The sequence below is a fragment of the Amphiura filiformis genome, chromosome 2 (assembly GCF_039555335.1).
Source record: "Amphiura filiformis chromosome 2, Afil_fr2py, whole genome shotgun sequence".
NCBI lineage: Eukaryota > Metazoa > Echinodermata > Ophiuroidea > Amphilepidida > Amphiuridae > Amphiura > Amphiura filiformis.
In genome coordinates, this window is record NC_092629.1 from 62,988,327 (window position 1) to 63,003,661 (window position 15,335).

The window sequence follows — 15,335 nt, forward strand, 5'->3', positions numbered from 1 at the left end:
AGCGATTTTTACAGACCATTTTGAAAATTCAACAGCCCGGGGGTACACATATTATACACAAACTCCATCATCCATGTACTACAGTAGACCAGCCTTCGCCATAGACTTTCAAAACAGCTCTCAAATCCGACCCTGCAATTCACATCAACTAGACCACTCTCTACGACCATCGGACTATGCTCCGACCCACCTCCAGTTAAAACTCTTTTGGAGTATTCAGGAGCAGGATGAACTATACCAAGTAAGTAAAAATAAGACATACATGATCATGATGAAGAGGTACGCACTTTTACGTAAACTAGATCTTCTCTGCCATCACTGGCATGTAGGTCTAGTAGTAGCCTACATTGACTACATATTAATATTTCTGAAAATCCTTCGTTTAGGCCAAAAGCCTTTGGATAAAGCCTTTACGCACCATGTTCACAAGATCAAAAACGCGTTCCATGACGTTTTTTTCAAATGTGCGCCCCGTATAATACCACGCCGAGTGATTGTTTTCTTCTTGTTTGTATTGTACTACAAATCGATCAAAGAAATAATGTTGCCATGGGAAGAACCAAATACCGAACCAAATTTTCTTACTTTTTTCTCTTTTTCTGTCTTCTTTCTTGTTCGTTTCTTTCTTTCTGACTGCAGTGATTGATTGTTTTTGTCGGTTTTTCTTTTATTATTCAGGAATAGGCGCGGCCTATATAAGCCTATGAATATTTTTTTACAAATTAGATATTGGTTGTTGGTTTTGTTGTTGTAGTTATTGTTGTATATATTGCATAATCAGGATAGGCCTACTAGGCCTATAGCCTATAGCGGCATTGATTTATTTCACGACAGATATATCATCTAAAGGATAATATTAAAAAAATTGAAAATTTATAAAATACCATAGGAAAATGGCAGAAAACCGGCTTCCCCGCCCCGGCAGCCCCCTCATGGTTGCCCCCTCCCTATCCCTGCAACATAGGATAACTCAGAGTTTCATAGGTTCGTGGTCATGTGCATGTAGATTGATAGGCCTACGCAAAGTACGATTATGCTTGAGTTCATTTTTTCTGCATGGCTGTTTCTATTATTAACTTACGCCCCTCTGGAATCAAGCCTTGAAAAATCCATTATATAACCTTAAGGGCAAATTCGGGTGATTTTTGAAAAATTGTATACTACTGATGGGTAGCAAAAACAGGAAAATGGGTAGAGAGAAAAGCTGAGAAACCCGGGGGGGGGGGGGCACTTCCATGACAGATATGCATCATGTGCCTCGGGATAGACCCCCTTTTCAAACCGGCTTGTACCCAATGACCCCCTTTTTGTGTTATGGTCCTACCTATTACCCAATGACCCCTTTAAAAAAATTCATACTCAATGACCCCTTTTTTCTATTTCCTGCTATACCCAATGACCCCCCTTTTAATTCCCAAATTTAGGTGGTATTTGTGTTAGGCTCCAGAAATAAAGAGAGATTTTTCACATTTCCATGGTGGTCAAGTTTTTTTTACGCAGTTTGGCACTTATTTATGTGTACTTAATGATACTCTTTTGGTAATCCTGTACTCAATGACTCCCATTTTACTTTTTGTTACCCCAATGACCATCCTTTTTTCAAAGTTTCATACCGAATGACTCCATTTTTATTCAGGTTGTGTACTGAATGACCCCATATTTTTGTAATTGTACATTTGACCTGAATGCCCCCTACTTTTAACATGGCCGAGGCACATCCCTGCCATTTCAGATAGGGAGTGCCTCCCCCGGGTGAGAAACTCAGCATCCGAAAGTATGCGTGGCACATCCCCGTACAAATTTATTTGAAGAAACCCCCGGGCCCGATTCTCAGCCAATTGTTTTCCACTCCGGGGTTTCCACACATCATTTCATGCTCAGCTACCTCCAGTCTGATACCAAGCTGTTTAAATTCCTTTCTTCATCTTCAAGTCTGAAAATATTTGGTTACCAGAAAATCCGCGAAGAAAAGTGCGATAAATCCGAATACCTTAGTACAAAACACGCGCGATTTACTCATCATTATACTTGGTAGTAGCCCAATTGGGCGTTTTGAATGAAGTGTGGTTCAAGTCCATTGAAGATGATTTTGAAGTTGAACCACCATGGTTGAACGCTGCTCGCTAGCTGTGTGCATGGTATTTCCATGTTTTTCAGTAGCTGTTCATCGTTCGCCCATGATTCGTATGACCAATTCATCGCCAAAAGTGTCAAGAAGAGTGTGAGTAATAGTAAGTTGTTCATTTGGTTCATTTTGAGTTCAGATTTGAAGAAAACTAGTCGTTTTTATAATTATGTTTCGCTGAGAGCGTAGACCTATATATACTCAGTCCCGCACAGTACTGTGTTTAGAAGATAGGACCATGTATAACTTAATTGTCATGATTATTTTGCTCATTACATCTTCATCCACCACCACCACCACCACCACCACCATCATCATCATCATCATCATCATCATCATCATCATCATCATCATCATCATCATCATCATCATCATCATCATCATCATCATCATCATCACCATTATCATCATCATTATCATCATCATCATCATCATCATCATCATCATCATCATCATCATCATCATCATCATCATCACCATCATCATCATCATCATCATCACCATCATCATCATCATCATCATCATCATCATCATCACATCATCATCATCATCATCATCATCACCATCATCATCATCATCATCATCATCATCATCATCACCATCATCATCATCACCATCATCACCATCATCATCATCTGCATCATTGGACCAAACCTACTATTTTTAGTCTGACGTTGCTATGAAGAATATTTAGGGACCACTCACAAACACTTGTTAGGGGGACCTGATGCAAACAATTTCATCGCGGTAATTTTTTGTCCCACCAGAAAAGGTAGAGGGGATTTTGTGAAAAGTGAACCTTCCTAAAATTTTGATTTTTTGACCAAAAAATGCATAAAAAACACAACAATACCTACCTACGCTCACAAATTGGAATTTTTGGGACTTGTTTTGCCAATTGAGAGGGGGGGTGAACCCCCTTGCTTATGACCTGCACCTACAGGAAGCAAAATGTTTTAATGTTCTTTATCACAATGTTTATTTATTTATTCCTTATAGGTTAAGGGACTCAACATGGCACCCATTACTCGGTCTTCACGTTGCCCATCAGCAGATAAGGAAAACATATCAAGTCAGTTGACAAACAAGGCAGGTGTTGCCATCCGATCACCGATGAAGAAAAAAGACTCAAAATCCGAGCGCTAAACCATCATTCATTTTAGCAACTGCGAAAAATGAAACGATTACATGTGGAATTACTGAGAAAAAAAAGTTACAGGATCGATTTGATAAGGTAAAGGGCTTGCTTTTCCAGTTGAAATACATTTATTTATCCATACATCATACATAATCTTCCACACAGGGAGTGTGAATTTCAAATAGAGTCATCCTTTCAGTTAACCCCATTGCTGTTCACTGTCTTTGTGGGCAATTCCAAATGAAATTCATACACCACCTATGGCTGAATCTTCCACAAAGGGAGTGTGAATTTCATGGGGCTACATGAATGATGGACTCCATTTGAAATCTGTATAGCCTATGCTTAAATTACTGTGGGAGATTAAGGGGTACTACACCCCTGTGGTAAATTTGTGACTATTTTGCATTTTTCTCAAAAAATAATAACACACTGGTAACAAAAGTTATGTATATTATTGGGGCAAGGAATCCAATTACTACACTGAAATTTCAGTGACTCAACTGCAGGGGGGGGCGGGCCTGGCCCCCTCCTCCCAAAAAAAAAAAAAGAGGAAAGGAGAGAAGAGAAGAGAAAGAGGAGAAAAGGAGAAAAAAGAAGAAAAAGGGAGAAAAGGAGAAGGGAAAAGGTTAAATTGCACGTATAGTAGGCCCATGCCTAAATCGCAGTCGGGTCAGTCTATATAGGTATGTGATTATTTTGCTTGAAGGCGGGTCCTCTGCCTAAAAGCATGTGAAAATTGGCAATGGGCCCACCGATATGTAGGGCCCCGTCACATTTTGTCACCAAAGTCAGTAGGCCTATTAAGACGGACTCCGAGCAGACTTCAATTCAACACCATGCATGCTTTAATTGCGAATCTCAAGTCTTAGGCCTATAAAGTGTCAGTGTTACATTTAACATTTTACAAACCTGTTTTGTTTTAAAACGCAATGATAGTGTAAAAATGGTCCACCAAATGGCTTCAATTAGGTCTTCATTTTGCAAAAGTTTCTCACTTCTGAGGGGGCATACCCCCCTCAGACACCCCCTGTGTGCTTGCAACTTTATGTTTACATCTAAAGCAATATAGGGTAATTTATTTATAAAGGTTAAAACTTGTCCACGAATGGCTTCAATTGGGCCTTCATTTCGTAAATTTTCGGCCTTTTGAAACATAAAATTTTACACAATAAATAGTGCAAAATAGTCCACCAAATGGCTTCAATAGGCCTTCATTTTACAAATTTTTCTCACTTCTGAGGGGGAACATCCCCTCAGACACCCCTCATGCATAACTTTATTGGTACATAATTATAAAGCAATAATTCACACAATAAAAGTCAAAACTTGTCCACACTAATGGCTTCAATTGGGCTGTTTTTCTCAAATTTTAGGCTTTTTCAAACCAAAATTTTACACAATAATAGTGACAAAATGGTCCACCAAATGGCTTCAAATGGGTCTACATTTTCCAAAAGTTTCAGACACCCCCCTACGTCGCGCAAGCGCTCCGGGATGGCCGCTTCGCGGCCATTACTTACATTTCTTTTTCAAAAATTGGGCCCCCCCCCCTCTGACTGCTCTGGATCCGCCACTGGACTCAAGACAAGCGGTTCAGTAAAAATGATAGAAAACGAGGTACATCCTAGCGGTACCTTATTTCGTATCATAAATAACAAACCGCTTGTCTTGGGTCACTGAAATTCCAGTGTAGTAATTGGATTCCTTGCCCCTATAATATACATAACTTTTGTTACCACTGTGTTTTTAGTTTTTGAGAAAAATGCCAAAATAGACACAAATTTATCAAGGGGTGTACTACCCCCTTAAGGTTAGGTCTTTTAGAGGGGTGTATGGATTTCAACTGTAATAGCCCATTTTGTTTGTTTAAGTACTCTTTGTTACCAATGACTTCAAAATCAATTGAAAAATTTTTGGCAAAATTCAGCAGTAATAAAGCCATAATTTTTTCAGAAGGGTGAAAGGGGGAAGACATCTTTCGATAAAAAATTAAAATGGGCTAAATGTCCTTCAAAAATAAAACAAATTAATATTGAATGTTTTTATTTGGTCAATGAAAAGAATATTTTTAATTTTGTGAATATGAACTGTTCCATTCAAGTCGGCAAAGCCTTGTTGAATGGAACAGTCCATATTTTACCTCATGAAAATATTCTTAACAGTTACTCATAAATATTCAAAATGTCTGTACTATCTTCAGAAGATAACAGAATAAGTTTGTATTTTCCGCAGATAGCAATTTTTGTTGATGCTATCTTAATTCAGTTCATATAATTCACATCACAGTTTACAGATGATCAGCAGGTAGCAGAATTTGTTGATGCTATATCTTTGGTAGATAGCAAATTTTATTGCGATATTCATTATAATTTTTATAGCTTCAGTAGATAGCAAAATGTATTGCTATCTTCAGTAGATTGCACATTTATTTCGTTGATGCTATCTTTAGTACATAGCACAATTTATTGATGATATCTTCAGTAGATAATTGAATGCTATCTTCAGTAAATACCAGGGTTTGTATGATTTAAATCAAATCATTTTTTTAATCACTGATAAAAACTCATCTTCAAGGTGCAGAATTCAACAGGTTTTTTCCATTGATTTTACCAAATTTTTTCTTTGAAATTTTCATATGAAAAAACATGTTTTATTTTTTTGTAAATACCTGATAGGATTGGTTATTTAGGCATGTCTATCATTCCACCAGTCTCTTGAATTGATCATGGCGTATAGCAGTTCTTGGAATAAAGAAAATATTAAAAAATTTGATTTCAACTGAAATAAAATAAATCTGATTTAAAGGCTTAATTTCCTTCAAATTTTTAATTTGTCATTATATACTCAAAATGCTGAAATAATACTAGTAATAATGATCGGGAATGGTTTCTGTCCATTTTGAGCTGAAATAACGAGGTAACGTGAAAGAAACACTGCTTGTTATTTTGGCCGTTTAACACGCAGTTCTACTTTGCTCTGTTTACCTACAAACACAACAAATTTGGCTGATTCCATTTAGGTGTAAGTTGTGACATGTGTAAACATTACAAATATGCCAAAAAATCAGGTTTGAAAAAATTAACCAAATTCATATTATAAGATCGTACATTATGACTTTAAATCAAATAAATCAATTTTTTTATTTAAAAATATCCAAAAAATCGCCAACCCTGGTTGATAGCCACATTTATTGATGCTATATCGTCAGTAGATAACAAAATAATGTATTGATGCTATCTTCAGTAGATAGCTAAATAATGTATTGATGCTATCTTCAGTAGATAGCTAAATGATGTACAGATGCTATCTTCAGTAGATAGCTAAATAATGTATTGATGCTATCTTCAGTAGATAGCTAAATGATGTATTGATGCTATCTTCAGTAGATAGCTAAATAATGCATTGATGCTATCTCCAGTAGATAGCTATAATGCATTGATGCTATCTTCAGTAGATAGCTAAATAATGTATTGATGCTATTTTCAGTAGATAGCTAAATAATGTATTGATGCTATCTTCAGTAGATAGCTAAATAATGTATTGATGCTATCTTCAGCATATAGCAAATTTTGTTGCTGCTAAGTACACAGCACAATTTATTGATGATATCTTCAGAAGATGGCTAAATGTATTGATGCTATAATTATAATAGCACAATTTATTGATGTTATCTTGAGTAGATAGCAAATTTTGTTGATGCTATCTAAAGTACACAGCACAATTAATGATTGATGATATCTTTAGTATATCCACATAGCACAATATGCATTTGATGCTATCATAAATAAACAGCAAATGCTATCTTCAGCAGATAGCATAAATTAATGATGCCATTGTTAGTAGATAGCAAAATTTATTTATGCTATCTTCAGTAGACATTAAAATATATTGATGAATTCATATTCATATTCATATTCAATTCCCTCAAATGAGGGAAATTTATTCAGTATATAAAGGCCTCCGGCCCTAAAATACATATTACATAAACAATTCTCCTAGGATAGTAAAATTGATTGATACAGGCTTGAGTAGATTGCAACATTTATTCATACTACCATCAGTAGATAACCTAATTTATTGACATTATCAGTAGATAGCCTAATTTATTGACATTATCAGTAGATAGCCTAATTTATTGACATTATCAGTAGATAGCGTAATTTATTGACATTATCAGTAGATAGCCTAATTTATTGACATTATCAGTAGATAGCCTAATTTATTGACATTATCAGTAGATAGCCTAATTTATTGACATTATCAGTAGATAGCCTAATTTATTGACATTATCAGTAGATAGCCTAATTTATTGACATTATCAGTAGATAGCCTAATTTATTGACATTATCAGTAGATAGCCTAATTTATTGACATTATCAGTAGATAGCGTAATTTATTGACATTATCAGTAGATAGCCTAATTTATTGACATTATCAGTAGATAGCCTAATTTATTGACATTATCAGTAGATAGCCTAATTTATTGACATTATCAGTAGATAGCCTAATTTATTGACATTATCAGTAGATAGCCTAATTTATTGACATTATCAGTAGATAGCGTAATTTATTGACATTATCAGTAGATAGCCTAATTTATTGACATTATCAGTAGATAGCCTAATTTATTGACATTATCAGTAGATAGCCTAATTTATTGACATTATCAGTAGATAGCCTAATTTATTGACATTATCAGTAGATAGCCTAATTTATTGACATTATCAGTAGATAGCCTAATTTATTGACATTATCAGTAGATGGCCTAATTTATTGACATTATCAGTAGATAGCCTAATTTATTGACATTATCAGTAGATAGCCTAATTTATTGACATTATCAGTAGATAGCCTAATTTATTGACATTATCAGTAGATAGCCTAATTTATTGACATTATCAGTAGATAGCCTAATTTATTGACATTATCAGTAGATAGCCTAATTTATTGACATTATCAGTAGATGCTATTCTTCAGTAGCTCAATAATAGATAGCAGGAAAGTTTTGGTAACCAATCAGATTTAGTAGTTACATGTACACTAAACCCACCCGCTGCACAATAATATTTAGTAGATAGTAACACATACTTATGCTATCAAAAGGGAGAGCGTGGCGCAATGGTTAGGGTACTTGCCTTTAGTGCACAAGGGCCCGGGTTCAATTTCCGGCGGTGGTGATTTGCTGGGATATTGACTTGGAAAATAAAGTCTTAAATTAATTGGCAACCTCTGTAGATTAAAATTCAGACTTCTGCTCTCCCCATGGTTCATTTAGAATAATTGGGTAAATGAATAGTACTCCGTCCTTCGGAGGGGATGTCAAGCCGTCGGTCCCGTGTGAAGAGAGCCATACCTGTACATGTATCTCACAGCCAGTTTCGAAAAGAGTAGGGGCAACTGTTGAGTGTTCCCAACCTGTCCCGGTATATTCATATACCGGAAAACCCGTCTAGAGTGCTTCTGATGAAAGCTACATTAATCCAGGCGCCATTATGGAGTATGAGCAAATAAATTACGGATCCAAGCATATACAAACAAGTATTATTTTAAGACCAATCTATTGTATTGGTATATTTACGCTGGCTTCGAATTAATTTAGCTTTCATACAAAACACTATGTATGCTTGTAGACGGGGTTTTACGGTATTCAAATGGACCCCAATGGAAATAAGCTTCAATAGAGGCTTTCTTGGGTTATCCAGGGTTGTCAAAACCTGAACAAATCAAATCAAACAAGATATTCCTGAAAAAATTGGTGTCAGTTCCAATTTACAATGTAATTATTATTTGAATGTTACATAATGTTAAAGATGGAATTGCATGAGAAATTTTGCACTGCAGCACTGACAGGAACATTTAGTGGTAGTTAAATAATTATACACTTGTATACGTGTTTTGGCGCAGCGTCAGCCTTCTATTCTAGCTAAAAACGTTTTTAAAAATAAAAAATATGCAAATGAGGTAGCTAATTTGCATATTTTGCGACAAAAATCACATGGGATCTTAAGACTACCCCTTATTACCAGCATCCCACCAAGTTATATCTCTATACGCCTCGCCAGTTTGGAAAAAAATGGCAAAAAGCCTTTTTAAAAATAAATAAATATGCAAATGAGGTGGCTAATTTGAATATTTTGTGACAAAAATCATGTGGGATCTTAAGACTGCCCCTTTAACCACCACCCTACGAAGTTACATCTATATACCCCTTACCAGTTCCGAAAAATGGCAAAAAGCGTTTATAAAAATAGAAAAAAAGGAAACGAGGTGGCTGATTTGCATATTTTGTGACAAAAATAGCATCTGATCTTAAGACTGCTCTTAACCATCACCCCACCAACATTTTTATATGCCTCACCAGTTCCAAAAAATGGCCAAAAGCATTTCGACAAATAATACAAAAATAGGCAAATGTGGTGACTAATTTGCATATCTTGCGACAAAAATCGCATCGGATCTTACGACTGCCGCTTACCACAACATCATCAAGTTACATTCCTATACCAGCCTCACCAGTTCTTCGAAATGGCAAAAAAAACCCCACAAAAACAAGTTAAATATGCAAATTAGCTAGCTAATTTGCATATTTTGCGCAAAAATTGCATCAAGTCTTAGGGCAGCCACTTACTACCACCCTACCAAGTTACACCCCAATACACAGGGCCGTTCCGACCATTAGGCCAGGTAAGGCGGTCGCCTCGGGCGGCAAACGTAGAGGGGCGCAAAAAAAAAAAAAACAGGAATGGAGAAAGAAAAGAGAAGAAAAAATGACAGCGCCTCCCTTAAGGGGCGCCGAATTGATCAATTCAGGAGTGATTCTGCGCCCCTTCAAGTGATGAAAGTCTAAATTAATTAACTAGCCCAAATTAATTAGTGGTAAGCCCTATTTGTGCGCATTTTTGCTCACTCCTCGCGCAATTGTGTCAAGAATTATGTATCCTTAGCACTGGGCGCCTCAAACCCTAGCTCGGTCACTGGAAAAAACTGATGAGTTTTCAAGGGGTAACCCCTTAACACTTTTTTGGTATGCTCTGGTGGGGCGGCAGGGAGAGGCTTTGCCTAGGGCGGCAAAATCCCTAGGAACGGCCCTGCCAATACTAACACCTCACCAGCTCTGAGAAACTAACCTGGAAGCCAAAGGCATTTAAAAACAAAGTTCACACAATATAAATGTATAAGACCCATTATAGCATAAGGCAATTTATAAGTCATTTTAAATGATTTTAAATGTGACGTATAAAATTTGTCTATAACACAGGGAGATGTAAAATGTAGGGATTTGGGTACTTTTTGTTCAATTTTCACAGAAATTGAAGAATTTTGACCCATGTTTTTGTTTGTCTGTTTACAACAGGGTCGCTGAAACAAAGAATTATATTAAAATCACCTAATTTATAATTAATAGCAGACAAAGAAAGATAAAAGCAAGAGTATGCTTCATTTAGTTAAACAATAGTAACATCCCTGTTGTGTACAACACAAAATGACTATACGACATTGCAAATCAGGATCAATTCATGGATTTTGGGGCCATTATTTCAGAGGTAAATTCAGTATGTAAATTAAATGGAACAGCCAAAATGTCAATGGGTATGTAATTTAACTTGAACAGCCTTAAATTGATATCGATATCAATATTGATGTCACAGATGTGATTTGTCACGTGATCGTCAAACCTGTATAAGAAGGTGTCAGTTCTTAATTGATGCTACCAGCCAGCAGCATAAAGCACAATAAAATTTGTTGATGCTATATTCATGAGTTAAGGTTAGCAACAATTTTAAACTGTTGTCAGGCGCGTAGCAAGCGGGGGGACAGGGTGGACAAAGTACATGGGCCCCAAGCAAAAAAGAAAATGAAATAAGCGATGATTTAAAGGAGATGCTAAAAAGCAGGGCCGAATTTACCCGGGCCATGCCAAAATTTGGAGGCCCCAAACTCACCGTGAGGAAGGTGTGTGCACTCAAGAGGCCAAGTTTGGTTTACAAATTGGGGCCCTACTATAAGATCGACAGTGGTGGCAGAAGCATTGCAAATTAGAGGACGATAAGCATATTTTGTTCTTATCTTACTAGGACATTTGCGCGCGAAATAAAATTTTAATTTCAGACCATTTTAGCCCAAAATGAAGGTGAATTTTACTATGTGATTGGCTAGTATGATATGCGCGAAGCACTCAACATTTTGTCATATTTTGATCCAAACACGCTGTTATCGGGCTAAGAAGAACATGCACAGGGCAATTCGGGGGCTCTGGCCCAATGGAAAATCCGGCCATGCTAAAAGGGCCCGCACTGATTCTTGTCCATGGGCCCCCGGGGCTCTTGCTACGCCCCTGACTGTTGTGATTACGTAGTTCACAGCATCTTGCGAATGTTAGTGAGCTTTGGCAAAAATGATATTGATCATTTCATAGCGAGCATGTAGAAGACTTAAAATATCATATACTTTTGTATATAGGTCCTGTGGTGCTTGAGTTTATGTTGTAAAGAGGGCTGAAACAACAACATATTTGTAAAACTTACACAACTCATTAACAACAATAAATCAAGCAAGTTTGCAAAGTATACCTGTAAAATTGGCTGATGATGAAAAAGGGTGTTTCACATGAATATTTACATGCGTGGTGTTCACAATTCATCTTCGGATGACCTATCTGGGACCGCTAATATATTGATTTAGATAATAAAAGTCTATTGTTTCTTTTGTGGTTGCTTCGACCAACAATACCTAGTCCACCCTTAACAGCACAAATTGATGCCATTTTTATTTCTTTTTGATACTTTTAGAGATATGCCTTACAAGATCTAGCCATTTACACAGACGCACAAGGGAAACCACCACCTAAAATCACAAAGGCAAATAATATGGCAAAGAAAACTACTGGCAAGTCATCACCAAAAACACTAAAAAGATCATCATCCGTCAAAAGAGCCACACCCGTGCCACGCCTGCCAGGAAGAAATACTTCAGCAAGTTCAGTATTATGACAAGGAGCAAGTCAAAGAAAGGTCATGCAAATATAGGCTCAGCTGTAAAGCCTAAATTAACAGTTAAACATGCATCAGGTAGGAGTGATAATAGAGACCTTGCGAAATGAAGTTACTTAAACTTTAACTTTAACGTCTTTGATTATAGAGGATTATGTATTCAAAACCACCTTGGTTTTGAATACATAATCCTCTATAATCCTCTAGACGTTAAAGTTAAAGTTAAAGTAACTTCATTTCGCAAGGTCTCTATTATCTGCTATCATCTTTACCAGGCAGTAGGGTGGACAGGTGTTTTAGAGGGGTATTTTAGTTCATTGTGTGAAAATCAGAATTTTATAAAATATAGTGAGGGCTATGATTGCAAGAACCCAAAATGGTTCTTTCTGTCCTTTACAAAAACCCGTACTTTTAGCCTTTGGGGAACCTTTTTAGTTCATTGTAGAACTATTTAAGGTTATACATACAGGATAGCTTAAGAACCTTTTTTTTCTATGAGCCGTAGAACTAAATTTTTAATAAATTTGAGGGAAACAGGTCTAAGTATTCAATCAAAACTTTGAGTATAAATTTTAATCATATTCTAATTTTGATAATTGGTTGTAAAATATATTAGAAAACGTGTTTTCAAAAAATTTAGAGTGCTTTACCTGGAACTAGTCTTTGAGCTTGATTGTTGCAACATATGGAAAACAGACAAAAGGCCTCTTTTTCAAAAATGACCAAAGATTAAAATTAACTTTCATTGCCAGTTAGAACTAACTAAAGGATTAGGATTTAGCTATTTTTAATTTGGTAAAACAGTATAGTATTGTTTTAATCCAAAAATTAAAGCAATAATGTGTGATTTGCATAAAGAATAGATTCTTATTTAAATGTTTGTTTTCACTGATAACATTATCCCCTTTTAATTTCGAGCCAAGCAAATGAGGTATAACAAAGAAAATTGCGATTCATTCCAACGCCTACAATGTGTGTACTACGCTCGCCGATCGTATTACATGTGACTGCATTGAGCATCGTGCTCGACGTGTGTACATACAAGCTGACATCCACGGTGCATGTTAGCAAGTACTTGATCATTGAACTCTGAATAAAACCGGTCGACCCGGTTTTAATACAAAAAGTTAAATAATTGTACTCTTATTAAAGCACTTCAGGCTTAGTCTTTTACATGGTATTTTAGTATATCACTGGGCATAATGATTATGCAAAAAGTAGAAATCCAAGTAAAATTGAGGGTGCAAATCACACATTATGGCTTTAAGTGCTGTATTTTGATCATGGTCTACTCCCCATTCCAGAAAAATACAGAACTAATTTTTTTGGATTAAAAAAATATTATCCTGTTTAGCTAATTCCTAATCGTTTAGCTAGTTCTAACTGGCAATAAAAGTAAAAATTTTATATTTGAGGGGAAATGGTCCAAAACATGTAATTTTGCATGTTTTTTTTTTTTTTTTAAACAAAAAACAGGATAGTATTTTAAAAAAAAAAAAATTAGTTCTGTATTTTTCTGGAATGGGGAGTAGAATGGAAATTGTATGACAGATCATTAATAGTAATGTGCAATGGTTTTGATAGCATGCTGCATGGCACTTATACTTAGTTTTGTTCTTTTTATAATTTAATTTTGTTTCACTCTAGAATCTGCATCAGAAGACGATCTCACAGAACACAAGCTATCACCAGAAGATGTGGCACAAGCCACTCGTCCTTCCACCGAATCAGCCAAATATACTGAGCTTAGTGAGCTACCATCCTCCAAAGATAACCACCATTCATTAGGTTGTGAATTACCACAAAGCTCAAACCAAGTTTCACAGGAAAGAAATGCATATCAGCAGCCTACAGGAAGTTCGGGTGTGCCGCAAGGTTCAATTCAGGGTCCACCAATATCAAAGAGTCCTGCTTGTTTTGAACTCAATGTGTTGTTACAAGGTTTGCAGGATGTGAAATGGACACCATCTAAACCAATCAAGGACATCGATGCCAGAGGCGATATTATGACAATGAAAGATTATGCAAAGGACTTCTATGCATATTTACAGGTATGCATGCATCAGTGGTATAGCCAGGCGAGCTGGGGCATTTCCTCCACAGAAAATTTGTATGGATAAAGTGGGACAGCTAAGAGTAAAGTGTCATTAAATGACTGAAAATGGGACAAAAAATTGACAAATGGAGATGGAAATGTGGCTCCCCCCTCCACACTAAAAGGCTATACCAGTAATACCACTGTGCGTATGAGTTCCTTCACCTGGCTTGAAATACCAGGACAAATTTGAACAAGATTTGAGATATGCGATTTCCATTATAGTTCCCATGTTAGCATATCAAACTGCACATTTGTCCTGCTAAAGTCAATTTGGTAGTGGTTCAGTGGAAGAATAAGATCTGGGAATAAGCCCAGTAACTCCCGAGTAAAAACCCCAAATTCAGCTTTTTTAGGTCAAGTTTGGAATTTTTTGGCTCCACAATTTATAAATTTGGCCCAGTTTTAGTTCACTAGAACAAATAAAACCATGTTCATTTCATTTTGGCTCAACAGTCTGTTCTCAGTTCCCAAAATTATGCGAGAAAAAAAACAAAGTTGAGAACATCCCCTGGCCACATAATCAGCTATACCAGCTTATGCAGTAGCAGCACCAGAATTTTTTTCGGTCGGTCGGTCGGGGTGGGGGGAGGCAAATTGAATTTCAGGGTGGGGGGGGGCAAAATTTGAACATTTGTGTAATTTAGAAAAATTAAGAAAAATATCGCCCCACCCACGTAGTGCCGCCATTGAGCTTATCCCAGTATTCAGAGAAGCTAGATGGTTAAACAATTTATTTGTTTGTTTTTTCAGATGGTTGAAAAGAAATGTGTATGTCCTGCAGATTACCTGTGTTCCCCTGAGCCTGGTATGCCCACATCAAGCATGAGGTCTGTGTTGCTGGATTGGCTTATGCAAGTACAGGTATGTCTGTCTGTCTGTCTGTCTGTCTGTCCTGAGCCTGGTATGCCCACATCAAGCATGAGGTTTGTGTTGCTGGATTGGCTTATGCAAGTACATGTATGTCTGTCTGTCTGTCCTGAG

At 36.5% G+C, this 15,335-nt stretch overlaps 1 protein-coding gene across 1 annotated transcript; it reads left to right on the top strand.

The window, feature by feature from the left end:
* Window positions 1-2,083: 2,083 nt before the first annotated feature.
* On the top strand, window positions 2,084-15,334 carry LOC140142026 (uncharacterized). The gene is made up of 6 exons (XM_072163933.1): window positions 2,084-2,231; window positions 3,125-3,359; window positions 12,056-12,334; window positions 13,904-14,307; window positions 15,105-15,215; window positions 15,272-15,334. Exons 3-6 carry the CDS (start codon window positions 12,253-12,255, stop codon window positions 15,332-15,334), a joined length of 660 nt encoding a protein of 219 aa, XP_072020034.1. The 5' UTR covers window positions 2,084-2,231; window positions 3,125-3,359; window positions 12,056-12,252.
* Window position 15,335: the final 1 nt, after the last annotated feature.

What these genes read in the sequence shown, in the direction of transcription:
- LOC140142026 (XM_072163933.1), top strand. Translation starts at nt 12,253, where the DNA reads ATGACAAGGAGCAAGTCAAAGAAAGGTCATGCAAATATAGGCTCAGCT. An exon ending in AACAGTTAAACATGCATCAG is followed by an intron (nt 12,335 to 13,903) that starts GTAGGAGTGATA and finishes GTTTCACTCTAG; the next exon opens with AATCTGCATCAGAAGACGAT. An exon ending in ACTTCTATGCATATTTACAG is followed by an intron (nt 14,308 to 15,104) that starts GTATGCATGCAT and finishes TTGTTTTTTCAG; the next exon opens with ATGGTTGAAAAGAAATGTGT.